The 23,029-nt window shown below is 40.6% G+C and overlaps 3 protein-coding genes across 3 annotated transcripts; all 3 read left to right on the top strand.

The window, feature by feature from the left end:
• Positions 1-1,820: 1,820 nt before the first annotated feature.
• LOC138197444 (extracellular calcium-sensing receptor-like) lies at positions 1,821-6,010 on the top strand. Its single transcript, XM_069148283.1, has 12 exons — positions 1,821-1,847; positions 1,992-2,170; positions 2,348-2,439; positions 2,592-2,771; positions 2,880-3,068; positions 3,147-3,363; positions 3,448-3,689; positions 3,832-4,041; positions 4,138-4,261; positions 4,340-4,533; positions 4,619-4,900; positions 5,218-6,010. Exons 1-12 carry the CDS (start codon positions 1,822-1,824, stop codon positions 5,638-5,640), a joined length of 2,358 nt encoding a protein of 785 aa, XP_069004384.1. The 5' UTR covers position 1,821; the 3' UTR covers positions 5,641-6,010.
• A 3,340-nt stretch (positions 6,011-9,350) lies between these two features.
• LOC138196947 (extracellular calcium-sensing receptor-like) lies at positions 9,351-13,662 on the top strand. The gene is made up of 11 exons (XM_069147338.1): positions 9,351-9,511; positions 9,656-9,894; positions 10,012-10,103; positions 10,256-10,435; positions 10,544-10,732; positions 10,811-11,353; positions 11,495-11,704; positions 11,801-11,924; positions 12,003-12,196; positions 12,282-12,563; positions 12,870-13,662. The coding sequence occupies exons 1-11, from the start codon at positions 9,351-9,353 to the stop codon at positions 13,290-13,292; spliced, it is 2,637 nt and encodes an 878-aa protein (XP_069003439.1). The 3' UTR covers positions 13,293-13,662.
• Positions 13,663-16,989: 3,327 nt separating this feature from the next.
• On the top strand, positions 16,990-21,000 carry LOC138197436 (extracellular calcium-sensing receptor-like). The gene is made up of 11 exons (XM_069148275.1): positions 16,990-17,150; positions 17,296-17,534; positions 17,645-17,736; positions 17,876-18,055; positions 18,164-18,352; positions 18,431-18,973; positions 19,116-19,325; positions 19,422-19,545; positions 19,624-19,817; positions 19,903-20,184; positions 20,501-21,000. Exons 1-11 carry the CDS (start codon positions 16,990-16,992, stop codon positions 20,921-20,923), a joined length of 2,637 nt encoding a protein of 878 aa, XP_069004376.1. The 3' UTR covers positions 20,924-21,000.
• Positions 21,001-23,029: the final 2,029 nt, after the last annotated feature.

Below are 23,029 nucleotides of genomic sequence, written 5' to 3'. Positions count from 1 at the left end.
TAAAGTAGGAAAATATTAGCAGATGTGAGCTTCCCAAATCAAAAAAAAAAATCCTGTACTAAACCTTGTTCAAACACAAAACAACATTTCATTCCTCCCGCAGAACGTTAGACAACAAGTTACAACTTAGATGTCAGTACGAGTCGTCCTTGGAGCTGAACTGAAAACACTGGTCTCTGTGCAAAGATCCTATAAAAAATATTCAATAACTTCAGACTTATTTTGTGTTGGCTCACTAAAATCACTTCACACATTAATGATCTCCTGTTTTTTTTTTTTTTTTTTTCCCAATTAAAAGGATGACAAATCTTAAATACCGAAGTTAAGAGTTGTAGCATAATTAACAGGTTACAACAATGTCGAGCAATATACTAGGTTTTGAAGTCTTGGAATATGAAACAGCAGCCTTTCGGTCTGGTAGCCATTGACCACTGTGTGATTTTGGTGATATATGCTATTGCATAGATCGATGTCCCTTAGCAAATGCACATGCGCGAAAGCCTGCACTCATGCAAACACATTCAGAGAGTGAGGAAAAAAACTGGGATTTTCATTGTTTTATGAATGTATTCAGGTTTTGGGTACAGGTGGGTGGATGTAGTGTTCTTGGGTTTGGAGTCAGATCGAGTCAAATCACTGGTCACTCCTCCCAAGCTCGTCCAAATATATACTTCTGGATACAAAAAAACAATATGGCAACGGCCAAAATGCTAAACTTGAGGCATTAAAACGGCAGTTCACAAACCAATGGGTGACTCCACCTTAGGCCGCCATTTGGTTTCTATCACAGACCTTTTTTGACTTGTCGTTGTAAGGAAGCACAGGTGTATTAATGATGGACGCGTTCCACGAAAGGAAAGTTCTGCTTTTTTGCATGATGTGTCACTACCACGGATTACTCTGGACACTTAATGGAACTGAGCCATTATTAAAACACCTGTGCATTACCTACAGTGACAAATCTAAATATCTGCCATGACAAAGGTGGGTAGTGCCATCATGTCAGTATTTTTTGCACTCATTCACTCAATAAGTAATATATTCTGTTTTCCCTCATGACCCCCTGGGGGATCCAAACCTGCAGATTAGGTACTACTGATCTACAGGAAACATACTGTACACAAACTACTGCTAACCTCATGAATGCTAATCACTTGCTAGCATTCACAGTTTTTTTTTTACCATGACTCTAGAGAGGAATAACTTTGTGTCGTCTGCTGCTTCGGTCATCACTTTCACCTCCTTGCAAAAGGCGTTACACCTGTTATAAAACCTCACATCAACACCTCACATACAGAGAGGGAGGGAGGGAGGGAGGGAGGGAGGTATGTGTTAGTCAGGATACCATTTTCAGACTTAAACTTATCATTGGAGATTTTTAACCAAGTGAAAGATGTTTGTTTTTATTAGTTTTTCTTTTTGAAGGTAACTAAGATGAGGCTATAATGTTATATTTAGAAATGTAGAATGCATTTAATGTACTCTGCAGTCAGGCTTGATGAAGTATTTTTGTGTTGAATTGTATTTGAAACTGACAGAATTTATTACAATTAATTCACATTTTGATGTTCCTGTATGTGTTATCTGTCCAGCAGAGCTGCATCCATGTCTTGGTTTCCCCGGCTCCTCTCTCAGTGGCTCTCCGTGCTGCTTCTCAGTGGAGTCGGCAGACGGATAGGACTGGAGATGGTTCAGGCAACAGTGTGCACCCAGTGGGCTGCACCGGGAAACAAGAGCCTCTTCCAGGATGGAGATGTGATTATCGGCGGATTTTTTAGTCTTTATTATATACCTTCAGTTGGAGAACAAGACTTCACCAAGATGCCACATTATGAACCTTGTACCGGGTAAAACCTAATCGCACTGTGCATTTTTGTTCAAATGCTTTTTTTAATGATATTATATGATATCTTATCATATTATGACTTTTATTCACATAACCTTTCACAGGTTATTCAATACACTATGTGTTTCTCCTCCTGTGGTCTCAGTTTAGATCTAGAGTCATTAAAGTTCATGTATGCTATGGTGTTTGCGGTGGAGGAAATCAATCGTAACAGCACCCTGCTGCCGGGAGTGAAGCTAGGTTACCGTATACTTAATAGCTGTGCTCGATACCCCTGGGCTCTGCAAGGACCTCTATCCCTGGTCGGAGGAGACGCACACAGCTGCAACCTACAAGCCTCTACGCTTCATTCTGCAACTTACCGACAACCTGGAGACACAGCAGGTTTGACTTGATATCAGTTATGAGCAATTAACATTTGTTACATCAGAGAGAAAACAACTGATTTTCACTGCAGCATGAAAAAGAATGTTTGTATATAATTATTTGTCTAATCATCAGGTGGTCAGCCTGTTCCTTTGCTCATCGGTGGTGCTGCATCTGCAACAAGCATAATGCTGTCCAGAATCCTGGGGCCTCTTTCTGTACCCGTTGTGAGTTTCTTTACCTGAAGAAATATAAATCTCTGATGAGACTTTTAATACTACGTTAGGAGGCTGATCCATTGGTTTAAGTTTTTAAAGAAAATAAACATTTTATTATTGCTTCAAAAACTGTAAAAATAATATTTGTTTTTTGCCCTCAGATCAGTTATTTTTCAAGCTGCCCCTGTCTTAGTGATAGGTCCAAGTTTCCCAACTTCTTCAGAACAATCCCCAGTGATGTTTATCAAGCTCGAGCCATCGCACAACTGGCCATACGTCTCCACTGGACTTGGATTGGAGCTGTGGTTGAAAACAATGATTATGGTCAATTTGCGATGCAGGTATATATCTTGTTACTGTACGGTTAAATGTCTGTTAAAGTCTGTCATGTCTCTCTTTTACGAAGAAATAACATGAACATATTTGTTGTTTTGGCCTCCATATTTCAGGTATTTCAGGAAGAGATTGAGGGTAAAGGAGTATGTTTGGAATTCATAGAGACTGTCGGCAGAGAAACTATCGTGAGTGATGCCAAACGTGCAGCACTCACAATTCAGGCTTCGACTGCAAGAGTGATTCTCATCTTTTGCTGGTATACAGATGTGAAAAGACTATTTCAGGAACTGGCTGAGAGAAATGTGAGCAAATGGTGTAGAAACATGATGGCAGGTGTTTTTCTTGTAAGTCTTCTTTATTTCAGTGTCCTCTCACTGTAGGTGACTGACAAACAGTTTCTGGCCAGTGAGGCTTGGAGCACCAGTGATGATCTTCTCCACGATCTCACCATCTCCAATGTGGCAACTGGTGTTGTTGGTGTGGCCATTCGAAGTTCAACAATACCTGGATTTGGCAACTATCTCAGAAGTTTGAACCCCATTTCTCATCCTTATGATGAATTCTTGAGAGAATTCTGGGAGAAAGAGTTTGGATGCAGTTATGGGGACAGTTCACTCTTTGCATATCGCTCTTCACCCCTCAGGACACTGTCTGACGATCCGTCAAATGTTTCTACCTCAGTGCCTGTAAAGGGGTTCCTTCACAAAGTTTCTCTCCCTCCCTGTAGTGGCACAGAGTCCATGGAGGGAGCGCAGCGTCCCTTTACGGACACCTCCCAGCTCAGGGTATCGTATAACGTGTACCTTGCAGTTTATGCAGCAGCCCACGCCCTTCACAGCCTTCTCTCCTGCCCCAACACAGAAGGCCCTCCAGGAAACAACAGCTCCACCTGCTCCTCTCCAAAACACATCCAACCCACAGAGGTGCAACAAAACTGTCATGGTGTCACCAACAAGAGCGATTGTTGTTCAAGTTTTCACGAAGTCAATGTGTTTTTTAAAAACATTTATACTTTGGATACTGATTTTTTTTGTTAACAGTTTCTTCAACATTTGCCGCTTTCAGCTCTCACAGTACCTGAACAAAGTGAACATCACCACACCACAAGGGGAGATGTTTTATTTTGATGGAGCCGACATTCCTGCAAAGTACGACCTTGTGAACTGGCAGAAAACCCCCGAGGGGACACTGAAACTTGTCTTGATTGGTCACGTTGATGGTTTTGACCTCCACCTTAACGAATCAGCTATTCAGTGGAGCACAGGGTCAAATCAGGTAGTCAGATCAAACAACTATTTCAAAGCTTTTAAGAACATTGTGACAGAAAATAATGTCAATTCATATGTTGAAGTCATATGGCTTTTTGTTTAGGTGCCTGTTTCAGTGTGCAGTGAGATCTGCCCCCCAGGTACCCGAAAGGCCAACAGGAAAGGAGAACCTGTCTGCTGTTTTGACTGCATCCTGTGTGCTGAAGGGGAGATCAACAATAAAACTGGTGAGGAAATATGAACGTTGCCCATCTGAGTTCTGGTCCTGTTCTCAGCCCTGTTTCCTCTCTATCCACTCTGTCTAGGTTCCCTTCACTGTGAGCCGTGTCCATCTGAGTTCTGGTCCAATGTTGAAAGAACTGCCTGCATCCCTCGACAGCTGGACTTTCTATCCTTCAATGAGACCTTGGGCATCACTCTGACCACAGCAGCTGTGTCTGGTGCTGTTGTCACAACAGCTGTGTTTGTGGTTTTTCTTCACTACCGTCAAACACCAATGGTGAGAACCCGGCATAATATCACAGAGTTTATGGTATGCTGTTTTTCTGTCATATTCCTTTCTTTTGTTGTTTTGCCACCTCAAGGTACGAGCCAACAACTCTGAACTGAGCTTCCTGCTTCTCGTGTCACTGAAGCTCTGCTTCTTGTGCTCCTTGGTGTTCATCGGTCGTCCATCAGTCTGGTCTTGTCGGTTCCAGCAGGCTGCTTTTGGGATCATCTTTGTACTTTGTATTTCCTGCCTCCTGGTAAAAACCATAGTGGTTCTGGCTATTTTCCGCTCAGCTCGGCCCGGTGCTGAAGCCTTGATGAAGTGGTTTGGTCCGGGCCAACAAAGAGGAAGTGTCTGTTTCTTCACCTGTATACAGGTATGTATATTTTTTTATTGGTTAAATAATGGTAACATTTGGTAATATTACATATTATGTGTTACAGTAATTTCATTGCATGCATCAGGTATAATAATCACTTACTGGTTGCTGCTTGTATTTGTAGGTATATTGGAGGAAAACAAAATTGTCAGGAACAAATACTTAACAACATTTAACTATTTCATTTTAAATGTATTTTAGTACCTGGTTCATACAAGAAAATGATACTGGACATCGTAAGCTGTATTATAAAGTATTTCTTCACATTTTATTAGCAGCTTTATAACTTTGAAATGTGTTTTCCTTTCATCCAGGTTATCATCTGTGCAGTATGGCTGTCCCTCAGCCCCCCCACGCCTCGACGTGACCTGGGTTTCCAAGGGTCAAAGGTCACGGTGGAGTGTGCCATGGAATCTGTGGTGGGCTTCTGTCTGCTTTTGGGTTACATTGGCCTGCTGGCCTGCACCTGCCTCCTCTTGGCTTTTCTTGCACGGAAACTCCCTGATAACTTCAACGAGGCCAAACTGATCACCTTCAGCATGCTGATTTTCTGTGCTGTTTGGGTGGCCTTTGTGCCTGCTTATGTTAGCTCTCCTGGGAAGTATGTGGTCGTTGTAGAAATCTTTGCAATTCTGGCCTCCAGCTATGGTTTACTGTTCTGTATTTTTGCCCCAAAATGTTTCATTATTCTTTTGAGGCCTGACAGAAACACTAAGAAACACATGATGGCTAGATAGTGTTCCTGGCATGAATTTGATCATATGACTCTTTATCATGTCCCACCAATTCCTCTTGTGGAGCCCTTTGGTGAACAATATAAGACCTACGTTGACCTGCATCATGCACATATTTATGTTTATGTGTAATGCCAATTCCTTTCATTTAGATAATGCTAACCCTTAATGTACCTCAAATTGCCAGCTTTTATTGCTAATTGAATAACTAATATTTCTGCTGTTGTGCTGACAATCAATGCTCCTGTAATACTGAAGCAAAATGTAGATTTAAACACACGTAAATGGGATTTTGTATCAATGTGGGTAGGTTGGTTTCTTTTCCTGTTTTTATTAAATATTGTATCTGAGCTGGATAAAACTCTGCACCAGTTTCTCAGAAAACATAAAATTCTGATAAATCTAACAATGTTAATTACTTTCATATACATTTTTCAACGAAGGTTATAGCTTTCATACTGTGCTGTTTTATAATATCATATACATTAATTGATTGAAAGTGAAAAATAAAGAAGTATTACTTTCTTCTACTGACTGAGTACATGTTCCATGGTATAACTGCTAATCCATTCATCAGCTTGGATAATAGGGTGCTGGAATGGGATCCAGCACCCTATTATTGGTTTTATTATTATTATTGAGTTGCTTGTTTACTTGTATGCATACTTTAAGAAGGAGGTTTATCATGACGTTCAGGAGCTTTGACATTGCCCCAGTCACCTGAAAGGACTCACAGATAATTTATCTAAGCATTTATTTTGTTGGCAAGAGGGATTATGATGAAAAACAATGCTTGATTGTATTGTCTGGATTTGATCTGTTGCTAAAGCTGCATGTTTTTAACACTGAGCTCACATCAAACTTTACATAATCTTAAACAAGTCGTTGCTGACACAAGCAAAATGCTGATCTCACAGTTGAGAACTAAGTTACATCAAACTTAATTAAGAAAGGTTGAGGTAGGTAGGAGGGACTGATGAGCCACAGGTGTGCAATTCCTCATCTCCATCATTGTTTATTTCACAAGCAATTAAACCCAATTAAATACTAACAGTTAAAAGTCGCAAAGGGACCAGGAGGCTGTGTGCATATTTGTTTGCTGTTTTAATTGTTTTGCAGATCATAGGTGACATCATGTTGTCAACATTTTTTGGTAAAAAGCAGGTGTATTTTAATACTGTAGCAGCAAACCAACCTTTAGAACAGACTGGCTGTTGAAGCAACTTAAAAATACGAGGAAGTTAAACACAAAATCTCGGGGAAAAGCTATACAGTTGGAGCTGCCGCAGGAAGGATGTGGCAAAAAAAAAAAAAATCTCTGCCTGTGAATTTCTTGCCCAAGTTGCGCATTATATCAACTGAAGTGTTTTTTAACAGATTTTTCTACCTCACATTCTCACGGCAGGATATTTGCAGTCGGGATTCTAATTCAGTCACATATGCAATTCAAATAGATGTGTGCGAGTTGGAAAAACAACTTATGAGCACGGTGTTTGAGCAAAGATGACACCTCCTGTAATGTTTTTACAAACGTAATGCATCAGCTGAATACAGGACGACTGTGAATGTGAAGTGATGATGTTCAAACCTACAGCTGAGTGGTGCCAGTCAAATACACTGACCACCAGTCAGCTTCCAGAATACACTGTTACGTTTACACCTGACACTGCTGACTTTTCTTAACAAAAGGAGGAGAGCAGAGAAGAGGGATCTGCCTTATCTCTTCAGAAACAATATTATTTCACGCTACAGACTCTTCATATTCATACGTTAATTTAAACACCTGTGAGTGAAGCATATAAATAAGAAACTTTATGCTTACTGTGCTGAAACACTAAACTGATAATGAGAGCTCGTCTGTAACAACAAGCACCAGGAAGTCAACAGTGAAGCAACAATGGAGGTCACGTTTTCAGGATTATCATTTGCCGAAGTGAAATTAGCTCTGCAATTCCACATGAGTGTCGCACAGCAATGTTATAGCAAAAACACTCATTTCATGGGAGGTCAAGGAAACACAACTTTGGTAAAGTAGGAAAATATTAGCAGATGTGAGCTTCCCAAATCAAAAAAAAAAATCCTGTACTAAACCTTGTTCAAACACAAAACAACATTTCATTCCTCCCGCAGAACGTTAGACAACAAGTTACAACTTAGATGTCAGTACGAGTCGTCCTTGGAGCTGAACTGAAAACACTGGTCTCTGTGCAAAGATCCTATAAAAAATATTCAATAACTTCAGACTTATTTTGTGTTGGCTCACTAAAATCACTTCACACATTAATGATCTCCTGTTTTTTTTTTTTTTTTTTTCCCAATTAAAAGGATGACAAATCTTAAATACCGAAGTTAAGAGTTGTAGCATAATTAACAGGTTACAACAATGTCGAGCAATATACTAGGTTTTGAAGTCTTGGAATATGAAACAGCAGCCTTTCGGTCTGGTAGCCATTGACCACTGTGTGATTTTGGTGATATATGCTATTGCATAGATCGATGTCCCTTAGCAAATGCACATGCGCGAAAGCCTGCACTCATGCAAACACATTCAGAGAGTGAGGAAAAAAACTGGGATTTTCATTGTTTTATGAATGTATTCAGGTTTTGGGTACAGGTGGGTGGATGTAGTGTTCTTGGGTTTGGAGTCAGATCGAGTCAAATCACTGGTCACTCCTCCCAAGCTCGTCCAAATATATACTTCTGGATACAAAAAAACAATATGGCAACGGCCAAAATGCTAAACTTGAGGCATTAAAACGGCAGTTCACAAACCAATGGGTGACTCCACCTTAGGCCGCCATTTGGTTTCTATCACAGACCTTTTTTGACTTGTCGTTGTAAGGAAGCACAGGTGTATTAATGATGGACGCGTTCCACGAAAGGAAAGTTCTGCTTTTTTGCATGATGTGTCACTACCACGGATTACTCTGGACACTTAATGGAACTGAGCCATTATTAAAACACCTGTGCATTACCTACAGTGACAAATCTAAATATCTGCCATGACAAAGGTGGGTAGTGCCATCATGTCAGTATTTTTTGCACTCATTCACTCAATAAGTAATATATTCTGTTTTCCCTCATGACCCCCTGGGGGATCCAAACCTGCAGATTAGGTACTACTGATCTACAGGAAACATACTGTACACAAACTACTGCTAACCTCATGAATGCTAATCACTTGCTAGCATTCACAGTTTTTTTTTTACCATGACTCTAGAGAGGAATAACTTTGTGTCGTCTGCTGCTTCGGTCATCACTTTCACCTCCTTGCAAAAGGCGTTACACCTGTTATAAAACCTCACATCAACACCTCACATACAGAGAGGGAGGGAGGGAGGGAGGGAGGGAGGTATGTGTTAGTCAGGATACCATTTTCAGACTTAAACTTATCATTGGAGATTTTTAACCAAGTGAAAGATGTTTGTTTTTATTAGTTTTTCTTTTTGAAGGTAACTAAGATGAGGCTATAATGTTATATTTAGAAATGTAGAATGCATTTAATGTACTCTGCAGTCAGGCTTGATGAAGTATTTTTGTGTTGAATTGTATTTGAAACTGACAGAATTTATTACAATTAATTCACATTTTGATGTTCCTGTATGTGTTATCTGTCCAGCAGAGCTGCATCCATGTCTTGGTTTCCCCGGCTCCTCTCTCAGTGGCTCTCCGTGCTGCTTCTCAGTGGAGTCGGCAGACGGATAGGACTGGAGATGGTTCAGGCAACAGTGTGCACCCAGTGGGCTGCACCGGGAAACAAGAGCCTCTTCCAGGATGGAGATGTGATTATCGGCGGATTTTTTAGTCTTTATTATATACCTTCAGTTGGAGAACAAGACTTCACCAAGATGCCACATTATGAACCTTGTACCGGGTAAAACCTAATCGCACTGTGCATTTTTGTTCAAATGCTTTTTTTAATGATATTATATGATATCTTATCATATTATGACTTTTATTCACATAACCTTTCACAGGTTATTCAATACACTATGTGTTTCTCCTCCTGTGGTCTCAGTTTAGATCTAGAGTCATTAAAGTTCATGTATGCTATGGTGTTTGCGGTGGAGGAAATCAATCGTAACAGCACCCTGCTGCCGGGAGTGAAGCTAGGTTACCGTATACTTAATAGCTGTGCTCGATACCCCTGGGCTCTGCAAGGACCTCTATCCCTGGTCGGAGGAGACGCACACAGCTGCAACCTACAAGCCTCTACGCTTCATTCTGCAACTTACCGACAACCTGGAGACACAGCAGGTTTGACTTGATATCAGTTATGAGCAATTAACATTTGTTACATCAGAGAGAAAACAACTGATTTTCACTGCAGCATGAAAAAGAATGTTTGTATATAATTATTTGTCTAATCATCAGGTGGTCAGCCTGTTCCTTTGCTCATCGGTGGTGCTGCATCTGCAACAAGCATAATGCTGTCCAGAATCCTGGGGCCTCTTTCTGTACCCGTTGTGAGTTTCTTTACCTGAAGAAATATAAATCTCTGATGAGACTTTTAATACTACGTTAGGAGGCTGATCCATTGGTTTAAGTTTTTAAAGAAAATAAACATTTTATTATTGCTTCAAAAACTGTAAAAATAATATTTGTTTTTTGCCCTCAGATCAGTTATTTTTCAAGCTGCCCCTGTCTTAGTGATAGGTCCAAGTTTCCCAACTTCTTCAGAACAATCCCCAGTGATGTTTATCAAGCTCGAGCCATCGCACAACTGGCCATACGTCTCCACTGGACTTGGATTGGAGCTGTGGTTGAAAACAATGATTATGGTCAATTTGCGATGCAGGTATATATCTTGTTACTGTACGGTTAAATGTCTGTTAAAGTCTGTCATGTCTCTCTTTTACGAAGAAATAACATGAACATATTTGTTGTTTTGGCCTCCATATTTCAGGTATTTCAGGAAGAGATTGAGGGTAAAGGAGTATGTTTGGAATTCATAGAGACTGTCGGCAGAGAAACTATCGTGAGTGATGCCAAACGTGCAGCACTCACAATTCAGGCTTCGACTGCAAGAGTGATTCTCATCTTTTGCTGGTATACAGATGTGAAAAGACTATTTCAGGAACTGGCCGAGAGAAATGTGAGCAAATGGTGTAGAAACATGATGGCAGGTGTTTTTCTTGTAAGTCTTCTTTATTTCAGTGTCCTCTCACTGTAGGTGACTGACAAACAGTTTCTGGCCAGTGAGGCTTGGAGCACCAGTGATGATCTTCTCCACGATCTCACCATCTCCAATGTGGCAACTGGTGTTGTTGGTGTGGCCATTCGAAGTTCAACAATACCTGGATTTGGCAACTATCTCAGAAGTTTGAACCCCATTTCTCATCCTTATGATGAATTCTTGAGAGAATTCTGGGAGAAAGAGTTTGGATGCAGTTATGGGGACAGTTCGCTCTTTGCATATCGCTCTTCACCCCTCAGGACACTGTCTGACGATCCGTCAAATGTTTCTACCTCAGTGCCTGTAAAGGGGTTCCTTCACAAAGTTGATCTCCCTCCCTGTAGTGGCACAGAGTCCATGGAGGGAGCGCAGCGTCCCTTTACGGACACCTCCCAGCTCAGGGTATCGTACAACGTGTACCTTGCAGTTTATGCAGCAGCCCACGCCCTTCACAGCCTTCTCTCCTGCCCCAACACAGAAGGCCCTCCAGGAAACAACAGCTCCACCTGCTCCTCTCCAAAACACATCCAACCCACAGAGGTGCAACACAACTGTCACAGTGTCACCAACAAGAGCGATTGTTGTTCAAGTTTTCATTAATTCAGTGTCTTTTAAAAAACATTTATACTTTGGATACTGATTTTTTTTGTTAACAGTTTCTTCAACATTTGTCTCTTCCAGCTCTCACAGCACCTGAACAAAGTGAACATCACCACACCACAAGGGGAGATGTTTTATTTTGATGGAGCCGACATTCCTGCAAAGTACGAACTTGTGAACTGGCAGAAAACCCCCGAGGGGACACTGAAACTTGTCTTGATTGGTCACGTTGATGGTTTTGACCTCCACCTTAACGAATCAGCTATTCAGTGGAGCACAGGGTCAAATCAGGTAGTCAGATCAAACAACTATTTCAAAGCTTTTAAGAACATTGTGACAGAAAATAATGTCAATTCACATGTTGAAGTCATATGGCTTTTTGTTTAGGTGCCTGTTTCAGTGTGCAGTGAGATCTGCCCCCCAGGTACCCGAAAGGCCAACAGGAAAGGAGAACCTGTCTGCTGTTTTGACTGCATCCTGTGTGCTGAAGGGGAGATCAACAATAAAACTGGTGAGGAAATATGAACGTTGCCCATCTGAGTTCTGGTCCTGTTCTCAGCCCTGTTTCCTCTCTATCCACTCTGTCTAGGTTCCCTTCACTGTGAGCCGTGTCCATCTGAGTTCTGGTCCAATGTTGAAAGAACTGCCTGCATCCCTCGACAGCTGGACTTTCTATCCTTCAATGAGACCTTGGGCATCACTCTGACCACAGCAGCTGTGTCTGGTGCTGTTGTCACAACAGCTGTGTTTGTGGTTTTTCTTCACTACCGTCAAACACCAATGGTGAGAACCCGGCATAATATCACAGAGTTTATGGTATGCTGTCTTTCTGTCATATTCCTTTCTTTCGTTGTTTTGCCACCTCAAGGTACGAGCCAACAACTCTGAACTGAGCTTCCTGCTTCTCGTGTCACTGAAGCTCTGCTTCTTGTGCACCTTGGTGTTCATCGGTCGTCCATCAGTCTGGTCTTGCCGGTTCCAGCAGGCTGCTTTTGGGATCAGCTTTGTACTTTGTATTTCCTGCCTCCTGGTAAAAACCATAGTGGTTCTGGCTATTTTCCGCTCAGCTCGGCCCGGTGCTGAAGCCTTGGTGAAGTGGTTTGGTCCGGGCCAACAGAGAGGAAGTGTCTGTTTCTTCACCTGTATACAGGTATGTATATTTTTTATTGGTTAAATAATGGAAACATTTATTAATATTATATGTTACAGTAATTTCATTGCATGCATCAGGTATAATAATCACTTACTGGTTGCTGCTTGCATTTGAAGGTATATTGGAGGAAAACAAAATTGTCAGGAACAAATACTTGACATTTAACTATTTCATTTTAAATGTATTTTAGTACCTGGTTCATACAAGAAAATGATACTGGACATCGTAAGCTGTATTATAAAGTATTTCTTCATATTTTATTAGCAGCTTTATAACTTTGAAATGTGTTTTCTTTTCATCCAGGTTATCATCTGTACAGTATGGCTGTCCCTCAGCCCCCCCACGCCTCGACGTGACCTGGGTTTCCAAGGGTCAAAGGTCACAGTGGAGTGTGCCATGGAATCTGTGGTGGGCTTCTGTCTGCTTTTGGGTTACATTGGCCTGCTGGCCTGCACCTGCCTCCTCTTGGCTTTTCTTGCACGGAAACTCCCTGATAACTTCAACGAGGCCAAACTGATCACCTTCAGCATGCTGATTTTCTGTGCTGTTTGGGTGGCCTTTGTGCCTGCTTATGTTAGCTCTCCTGGGAAGTATGTGGTCGTTGTAGAAATCTTTGCAATTCTGGCCTCCAGCTATGGTTTACTGTTCTGTATTTTTGCCCCAAAATGTTTCATTATTCTTTTGAGGCCTGACAGAAACACTAAGAAACACATGATGGCTAGATAGTGTTCCTGGCATGAATTTGATCATATGACTCTTTATCATGTCCCACCAATTCCTCTTGTGGAGCCCTTTGGTGAACAATATAAGACCTACGTTGACCTGCATCATGCACATATTTATGTTTATGTGTAATGCCAATTCCTTTCATTTAGATAATGCTAACCCTTAATGTACCTCAAATTGCCAGCTTTTATTGCTAATTGAATAACTAATATTTCTGCTGTTGTGCTGACAATCAATGCTCCTGTAATACTGAAGCAAAATGTAGATTTAAACACACGTAAATGGGATTTTGTATCAATGTGGGTAGGTTGGTTTCTTTTCCTGTTTTTATTAAATATTGTATCTGAGCTGGATAAAACTCTGCACCAGTTTCTCAGAAAACATAAAATTCTGATAAATCTAACAATGTTAATTACTTTCATATACATTTTTCAACGAAGGTTATAGCTTTCATACTGTGCTGTTTTATAATATCATATACATTAATTGATTGAAAGTGAAAAATAAAGAAGTATTACTTTCTTCTACTGACTGAGTACATGTTCCATGGTATAACTGCTAATCCATTCATCAGCTTGGATAATAGGGTGCTGGAATGGGATCCAGCACCCTATTATTGGTTTTATTATTATTATTGAGTTGCTTGTTTACTTGTATGCATACTTTAAGAAGGAGGTTTATCATGACGTTCAGGAGCTTTGACATTGCCCCAGTCACCTGAAAGGACTCACAGATAATTTATCTAAGCATTTATTTTGTTGGCAAGAGGGATTATGATGAAAAACAATGCTTGATTGTATTGTCTGGATTTGATCTGTTGCTAAAGCTGCATGTTTTTAACACTGAGCTCACATCAAACTTTACATAATCTTAAACAAGTCGTTGCTGACACAAGCAAAATGCTGATCTCACAGTTGAGAACTAAGTTACATCAAACTTAATTAAGAAAGGTTGAGGTAGGTAGGAGGGACTGATGAGCCACAGGTGTGCAATTCCTCATCTCCATCATTGTTTATTTCACAAGCAATTAAACCCAATTAAATACTAACAGTTAAAAGTCGCAAAGGGACCAGGAGGCTGTGTGCATATTTGTTTGCTGTTTTAATTGTTTTGCAGATCATAGGTGACATCATGTTGTCAACATTTTTGGGTAAAAAGCAGGTGTATTTTAATACTGTAGCAGCAAACCAACCTTTAGAACAGACTGACTGTTGAAGCAACTTAAAAATACGAGGAAGTTAAACACAAAATCTCGGGGAAAAGCTATACAGTTGGAGCTGCCGCAGGAAGGATGTGGCAAAAAAAAAAAAAAATCTCTGCCTGTGAATTTCTTGCCCAAGTTGCGCATTATATCAACTGAAGTGTTTTTTAACAGATTTTTCTACCTCACATTCTCACGGCAGGATATTTGCAGTCGGGAATCTAATTCAGTCACATATGCAATTCAAATAGATGTGTGCGAGTTGGAAAAACAACTTATGAGCACGGTGTTTGAGCAAAGATGACACCTCCTGTAATGTTTTTACAAACGTAATGCATCAGCTGAATACAGGACGACTGTGAATGTGAAGTGATGATGTTCAAACCTACAGCTGAGTGGTGCCAGTCAAATACACTGACCACCAGTCAGCTTCCAGAATACACTGTTACGTTTACACCTGACACTGCTGACTTTTCTTAACAAAAGGAGGAGAGCAGAGAAGAGGGATCTGCCTTATCTCTTCAGAAACAATATTATTTCACGCTACAGACTCTTCATATTCATACGTTAATTTAAACACCTGTGAGTGAAGCATATAAATAAGAAACTTTATGCTTACTGTGCTGAAACACTAAACTGATAATGAGAGCTCGTCTGTAACAACAAGCACCAGGAAGTCAACAGTGAAGCAACAATGGAGGTCACGTTTTCAGGATTATCATTTGCCGAAGTGAAATTAGCTCTGCAATTCCACATGAGTGTCGCACAGCAATGTTATAGCAAAAACACTCATTTCATGGGAGGTCAAGGAAACACAACTTTGGTAAAGTAGGAAAATATTAGCAGATGTGAGCTTCCCAAATCAAAAAAAAAAAAATCCTGTACTAAACCTTGTTCAAACACAAAACAACATTTCATTCCTCCCGCAGAACGTTAGACAACAAGTTACAACTTAGATGTCAGTACGAGTCGTCCTTGGAGCTGAACTGAAAACACTGGTCTCTGTGCAAAGATCCTATAAAAAATATTCAATAACTTCAGCCTTATTTTGTGTTGGCTCACTAAAATCACTTCACACATTAATGATCTCCTGTTTTTTTTTTTTTTTCCCAATTAAAAGGATGACAAATCTTAAATACCGAAGTTAAGAGTTGTAGCATAATTAACAGGTTACAACAATGTCTAGCAATATACTAGGTTTTGAAGTCTTGGAATATGAAACAGCAGCCTTTCGGTCTGGTAGCCATGGACCACTGTGTGATTTTGGTGATATATGCTATTGCATAGATCGATGTCCCTTAGCAAATGCACATGCGCGAAAGCCTGCACACATGCAAACACATTCAGAGAGTGAGGAAAAAAACTGGGATTTTCATTGTTTTATGAATGTATTCAGGTTTTGGGTACAGGTGGGTGGATGTAGTGTTCTTGGGTTTAGAGTCAGATCGAGTCAAATCACTGGTCACTCCTCCCAAGCTCGTCCAAATATATACTTCTGGATACAAAAAAACAATATGGCAACGGCCAAAATGCTAAACTTGAGGCATTAAAACGGCAGTTCACAAACCAATGGGTGACTCCACCTTAGGCCGCCATTTGGTTTCTATCACAGACCTTTTTTGACTTGTCGTTGTAAGGAAGCACAGGTGTATTAATGATGGACGCGTTCCACGAAAGGAAAGTTCTGCTTTTTTGCATGATGTGTCACTACCACGGATTACTCTGGACACTTAATGGAACTGAGCCATTATTAAAACACCTGTGCATTACCTACAGTGACAAATCTAAATATCTGCCATGACAAAGGTGGGTAGTGCCATCATGTCAGTATTTTTTGCACTCATTCACTCAATAAGTAATATATTCTGTTTTCCCTCATGACCCCCTGGGGGATCCAAACCTGCAGATTAGGTACTACTGATCTACAGGAAACATACTGTACACAAACTACTGCTAACCTCATGAATGCTAATCACTTGCTAGCATTCACAGTTTTTTTTTTACCATGACTCTAGAGAGGAATAACTTTGTGTCGTCTGCTGCTTCGGTCATCACTTTCACCTCCTTGCAAAAGGCGTTACACCTGTTATAAAACCTCACATCAACACCTCACATACAGAGAGGGAGGGAGGGAGGTATGTGTTAGTCAGGATACCATTTTCAGACTTAAACTTATCATTGGAGATTTTTAACCAAGTGAAAGATGTTTGTTTTTATTAGTTTTTGTTTTTGAAGGTAACTAAGATGAGGCTATAATGTTATATTTAGGAATGTAGAATGCATTTAATGTACTCTGCAGTCAGGCTTGATGAAGTATTTTTGTGTCGAATTGTATTTGAAACTGACAGAATTTATTGCAATTAATGCATATTTTGATGTTCCTGTATGTGTTATCTGTCCAGCAGAGCAGCATCCATGTCTTGGTTTCCCCGGCTCCTCTGTCAGTGGCTCTCCGTGCTGCTTCTCAGTGGAGTCGGCAGACGGATAGGACTGGAGATGGTTCAGGCAACAGTGTGCAACCAGTGGGCTGCACCGGACAACAAGAGCCTCTTCCAGGATGGAGATGTGATTATCGGCGGATTTTTTAATCTTTATTATATACCTTCAGTTGGAGAACAAGACTTCACCAAGATGCCACATTATGAACCTTGTACCGGGTAAAACCTAATCGCACTGTGCATTTTTGTTAAAATGCTTTTTTTTTATGATATTATATGATATCTTATCATATTATGACTTTTACTCACATAACCTTTCACAGGTTATTCAATACACTATGTGTTTCTCCTCCTGTGGTCTCAGTTTAGATCTAGAGTCTTTAAAGTTCATGTATGCTATGGTGTTTGCGGTGGAGGAAATCAATCGTAACAGCACCCTGCTGCCGGGAGTGAAGCTAGGTTACCGTATACTTGATAGCTGTGCTCAATACCCCTGGGCTCTGCAAGGACCTCTATCCCTGGTCGGAGGAGACGCACACAGCTGCAACCTACAAGCCTCTACGCTTCATTCTGCAACTTACCGACAACCTGGAGACACAGCAGGTTTGACTTGATATCAGATATGAGCAATTAACATTTGTTACATCCAGGAGAGAAAACAACTGATTTTCACTGCAGCATTAATTTTTTTTTCTTATTTGTCTAATCATCAGGTGGTCAGCCTTTTCCTTTGCTCATTGGTGGTGCTGCATCTACAACGGGCATAATGCTGTCCAGAATCCTGGGGCCTCTTTCTGTACCCGTTGTGAGTTGAAGAAATATAAAACTCTGATGAGACTTTCTCATAGTATATTAAGAGGCTTGTTTAACCTTTTAAAGAAAAGAAAAAATGGTATTATTGCTGCAAAAATTTTGTCAAAATTGCATTTGTGTTTTGACCTCAGATCAGCTACTTGGCAAGCTGCCCCTGTCTTAGTGATAGGTCCAAGTTTCCCAACTTCTTCAGAACAGTCCCCAGTGATGTTTATCAAGCTCGAGCCATTGCACAACTGGCCATACGTCTCCACTGGACTTGGATTGGAGCTATGGTTGTAAACAATGATTATGGTCAATTTGCGATGCAGGTATATATCTTGTTACTGTACGGTTAAATGTCTGTTAAAGTCTGTCATGTATCTCTTTTACGAAGAAATAACATGAACATATTTGTTGTTTTGGCCTCCATATTTCAGGTATTTCAGGAAGAGATTCAGGGTAAAGGAGTATGTTTGGAATACATAGAGACTGTCCGCAGACAAACTATTGTGAGTGATGCCAAACGTGCAGCACTCACAATTCAGGCTTCGACTGCAAGAGTGATTGTCATCTTTTGCTGGTATACAGATGTGAAAAGAGTATTTCAGGAACTGGCCGAGAGAAATGTGAGCAAATGGTGTAGAAACATGATGGCAGGTGTTTTTCTTGTAAGTCTTCTTTATTTCAGTGTCCTCTCACTGTAGGTGACTGACAGACAGTTTCTGGCCAGTGAGGCTTGGAGCACCAGTGATGATCTTCTCCACGATCTCACCATCTCCAATGTGGCAACTGGTGTTGTTGGTGTGGCCATTCGAAGTTCAACAATACCTGGATTTGGCAACTATCTCAGAAGTTTGAACCCCATTTCTCATCCTTATGATGAATTCTTGAGAGAATTCTGGGAGAAAGAGTTTGGATGCAGTTATGGGGACAGTTCGCTCTTTGCATATCGCTCTTCACCCCTCAGGACACTGTCTGACGATCCGTCAAATGTTTCTACCTCAGTGCCTGTAAAGGGGTTCCTTCACAAAGTTTCTCTCCCTCCCTGTAGTGGCACAGAGTCCATGGAGGGAGCGCAGCGTCCCTTTACGGACACCTCCCAGCTCAGGGTATCGTATAACGTGTACCTTGCAGTTTATGCAGCAGCCCACGCCCTTCACAGCCTTCTCTCCTGCCCCAACACAGAAGGCCCTCCAGGAAACAACAGCTCCACCTGCTCCTCTCCAAAACACATCCAACCCACAGAGGTGCAACACAACTGTCATGGTGTCACCAACAAGAGCGATTGTTGTTCAAGTTTTCACGAAGCCAATGTGTTTTTTAAAAACATTTATACTTTGGATACTGATTTTTTTTGTTAACAGTTTCTTCAACATTTGCCGCTTTCAGCTCTCACAGTACCTGAACAAAGTGAACATCACCACACCACAAGGGGAGATGTTTTATTTTGATGGAGCCGACATTCCTGCAAAGTACGACCTTGTGAACTGGCAGAAAACCCCCGAGGGGACACTGAAACTTGTCTTGATTGGTCACGTTGATGGTTTTGACCTCCACCTTAACGAATCAGCTATTCAGTGGAGCACAGGGTCAAATCAGGTAGTCAGATCAAACAACTATTTCAAAGCTTTTAAGAACATTGTGACAGAAAATAATGTCAATTCACATGTTGAAGTCATATGGCTTTTTGTTTAGGTGCCTGTTTCAGTGTGCAGTGAGATCTGCCCCCCAGGTACCCGAAAGGCCAACAGGAAAGGAGAACCTGTCTGCTGTTTTGACTGCATCCTGTGTGCTGAAGGGGAGATCAACAATAAAACTGGTGAGGAAATATGAACGTTGCCCATCTGAGTTCTGGTCCTGTTCTCAGCCCTGTTTCCTCTCTATCCACTCTGTCTAGGTTCCCTTCACTGTGAGCCGTGTCCATCTGAGTTCTGGTCCAATGTTGAAAGAACTGCCTGCATCCCTCGACAGCTGGACTTTCTATCCTTCAATGAGATCTTGGGCATCACTCTGACCACAGCAGCTGTGTCTGGTGCTGTTGTGACAACAGCTGTGTTTGTGGTTTTTCTTCACTACCGTCAAACACCAATGGTGAGAACCCGGCATAATATCACAGAGTTTATGGTATGCTGTCTTTCTGTCATATTCCTTTCTTTCGTTGTTTTGCCACCTCAAGGTACGAGCCAACAACTCCGAACTGAGCTTCCTGCTTCTCGTGTCACTGAAGCTCTGCTTCTTGTGCTCCTTGGTGTTCATCGGTCGTCCATCAGTCTGGTCTTGCCGGTTCCAGCAGGCTGCTTTTGGGATCAGCTTTGTACTTTGTATTTCCTGCCTCCTGGTAAAAACAATAGTGGTTCTGGCTATTTTCCGCTCAGCTCGGCCCGGTGCTGAAGCCTTGATGAAGTGGTTTGGTCAGGGCCAACAGAGAGGAAGTGTCTGTTTCTTCACCTGTATACAGGTATGTATATTTTTTATTGGTTAAATAATGTAAACATTTATTAATATCATATATTATATGTTACAGTAATTTCATTGCATGCATCAGGTATAATAATCACTTACTGGTTGCTGCTTGTATTTGTAGGTATATTGGAGCAAAACAAAATTGTCAGGAACAAATACTTAACAACATTTAACTATTTCATTTTAAATGTATTTTAGTACCTGGTTCATACAAGAAAATGATACTGGACATCGTAAGCTGTATTATAAAGTATTTCTTCACATTTTATTAGCAGCTTTATAACTTTGAAATGTGTTTTCCTTTCATCCAGGTTATCATCTGTGCAGTATGGCTGTCCCTCAGCCCCCCCACGCCTCGACGTGACCTGGGTTTCCAAGGGTCAAAGGTCACGGTGGAGTGTGCCATGGAATCTGTGGTGGGCTTCTGTCTGCTTTTGGGTTACATTGGCCTGCTGGCCTGCACCTGCCTCCTCTTGGCTTTTCTTGCACGGAAACTCCCTGATAACTTCAACGAGGCCAAACTGATCACCTTCAGCATGCTGATTTTCTGTGCTGTTTGGGTGGCCTTTGTGCCTGCTTATGTTAGCTCTCCTGGGAAGTATGTGGTCGTTGTAGAAATCTTTGCAATTCTGGCCTCCAGCTATGGTTTACTGTTCTGTATTTTTGCCCCAAAATGTTTCATTATTCTTTTGAGGCCTGACAGAAACACTAAGAAACACATGATGGCTAGATAGTTTTCCTGGCATGAATTTGATCATATGACTCTTTATCATGTCCCACCAATTCCTCTTGTGGAGCCCTTTGGTGAACAATATAAGACCTACGTTTACCTGCATCATGCACATATTTATGTTTATGTGTAATGCCAATTCCTTTCATTTAGATAATGCTAACCCTTAATGTACCTCAAATTTCCAGCTTTTATTGCTAATTGAATAACTAATATTTCTGCTGTTGTGCTGACAATCAATGCTCCTGTAATACTGAAGCAAAATGTAGATTTAAACACACGTAAATGGGATTTTGTATCAATGTGGGTAGGTTGGTTTGTTTTCCTGTTTTTATTAAATATTGTATCTGAGCTGGATAAAACTCTGCACCAGTTTCTCAGAAAACATAAAATTCTGATAAATCTAACAACGTTAATTACTTTCATATACATTTTTCAACGAAGGTTATAGCTTTCATACTGTGCTGTTTTATAATATCATATACATTAATTGATTGAAAGTGAAAAATAAAGAAGTATTACTTTCTTCTACTGACTGAGTACATGTTCCATGGTATAACTGCTAATCCATTCATCAGCTTGGATAATAGGGTGCTGGAATGGGATCCAGCACCCTATTATTGGTTTTATTATTATTATTGAGTTGCTTGTTTACTTGTATGCATACTTTAAGAAGGAGGTTTATCATGACGTTCAGGAGCTTTGACATTGCCCCAGTCACCTGAAAGGACTCACAGATAATTTATCTAAGCATTTATTTTGTTGGCAAGAGGGATTATGATGAAAAACAATGCTTGATTGTATTGTCTGGATTTGATCTGTTGCTAAAGCTGCATGTTTTTAACACTGAGCTCACATCAAACTTTACATAATCTTAAACAAGTCGTTGCTGACACAAGCAAAATGCTGATCTCACAGTTGAGAACTAAGTTACATCAAACTTAATTAAGAAAGGTTGAGGTAGGTAGGAGGGACTGATGAGCCACAGGTGTGCAATTCCTCATCTCTATCATTGTTTATTTCACAAGCAATTAAACCCAATTAAATACTAACAGTTAAAAGTCGCAAAGGGACCAGGAGGCTGTGTGCATATTTGTTTGCTGTTTTAATTGTTTTGCAGATCATAGGTGACATCATGTTGTCAAAATTTTTTGGTAAAAAGCAGGTGTATTTTAATACTGTAGCAGCAAACCAACCTTTAGAACAGACTGACTGTTGAAGCAACTTAAAAATATGAGGAAGTTAAACACAAAATCTCGGGGAAAAGCTATACAGTTGGAGCTGCCGCAGGAAGGATGTGGCAAAAAAAAAAAAATCTCTGCCTGTGAATTTCTTGCCCAAGTTGCGCATTATATCAACTGAAGTGTTTTTTAACAGATTTTTCCACCTCACATTCTCACGGCAGGATATTTGCAGTCGGGAATCTAATTCAGTCACATATGCAATTCAAATAGATGTGTGCGAGTTGGAAAAACAACTTATGAGCACGGTGTTTGAGCAACGATGACACATCCTGTAATGTTTTTACAAACGTAATGCATCAGCTGAATACAGGACGACTGTGAATGTGAAGTGATGATGTTCAAACCTACAGCTGAGTGGCGCCAGTCAAATACACTGACCACCAGTCAGCTTCCAGAATACACTGTTACGTTTACGCCTGACACTGCTGATTTTTCTTAACAAAAGGAGGAGAGCAGAGAAGAGGGATCTGCCTTATCTCTTCAGAAACAATATTATTTCACGCTACAGACTCTTCATATTCATACGTTAATTTAAACACCTGTGAGTGAAGCATATAAATAAGAAACTTTATGCTTACTGTGCTGAAACACTAAACTGATAATGAGAGCTCGTCTGTAACAACAAGCACCAGGAAGTCAACAGTGAAGCAACAATGGAGACCACGTTTTCAGGATTATCATTTGCCGAAGTGAAATTAGCTCTGCAATTTCACATGAGTGTCGCACAGTAATGTTATAGCAAAAACACTCATTTCATGGGAGGTCAAGGAAACACAACTTTGGTAAAGTAGGAAAATATTAGCAGATGTGAGCTTCCCAAATCAAAAAAAAAAAAAAATCCTGTACTAAACCTTGTTCAAACACAA

This window comes from Embiotoca jacksoni, unplaced genomic scaffold (assembly GCF_022577435.1).
Source record: "Embiotoca jacksoni isolate LCO1_2020_lvr unplaced genomic scaffold, fEmbJac1.0.p SCAF_14, whole genome shotgun sequence".
Lineage (NCBI taxonomy): Eukaryota > Metazoa > Chordata > Actinopteri > Embiotocidae > Embiotoca > Embiotoca jacksoni.
Note: the sequence above shows the minus strand (reverse complement) of the source record. Positions and strands in the feature narration are given on the sequence as shown.

Excerpts from the sequence above, each read along its gene's own strand:
- LOC138197444 (XM_069148283.1), top strand. The coding sequence starts at position 1,822 with ATGCCACATTATGAACCTTGTACCGG. Across the intron at positions 2,171-2,347 it reads CGGAGGAGACGCACACAGCT|GTGGTCAGCCTGTTCCTTTG; the intron begins GCAACCTACAAG and ends TCTAATCATCAG. Across the intron at positions 3,069-3,146 it reads AGGAACTGGCTGAGAGAAAT|GTGACTGACAAACAGTTTCT; the intron begins GTGAGCAAATGG and ends CTCTCACTGTAG.
- LOC138196947 (XM_069147338.1), top strand. The coding sequence starts at position 9,351 with ATGGTTCAGGCAACAGTGTGCACCCAGTGGGCTGCACCGGGAAACAAG. Across the intron at positions 9,895-10,011 it reads ACAACCTGGAGACACAGCAG|GTGGTCAGCCTGTTCCTTTG; the intron begins GTTTGACTTGAT and ends TCTAATCATCAG. Across the intron at positions 10,436-10,543 it reads ATGGTCAATTTGCGATGCAG|GTATTTCAGGAAGAGATTGA; the intron begins GTATATATCTTG and ends TCCATATTTCAG.
- LOC138197436 (XM_069148275.1), top strand. The coding sequence starts at position 16,990 with ATGGTTCAGGCAACAGTGTGCAACCAGTGGGCTGCACCGGACAACAAG. Across the intron at positions 17,535-17,644 it reads ACAACCTGGAGACACAGCAG|GTGGTCAGCCTTTTCCTTTG; the intron begins GTTTGACTTGAT and ends TCTAATCATCAG. Across the intron at positions 17,737-17,875 it reads GGCCTCTTTCTGTACCCGTT|ATCAGCTACTTGGCAAGCTG; the intron begins GTGAGTTGAAGA and ends TTTTGACCTCAG.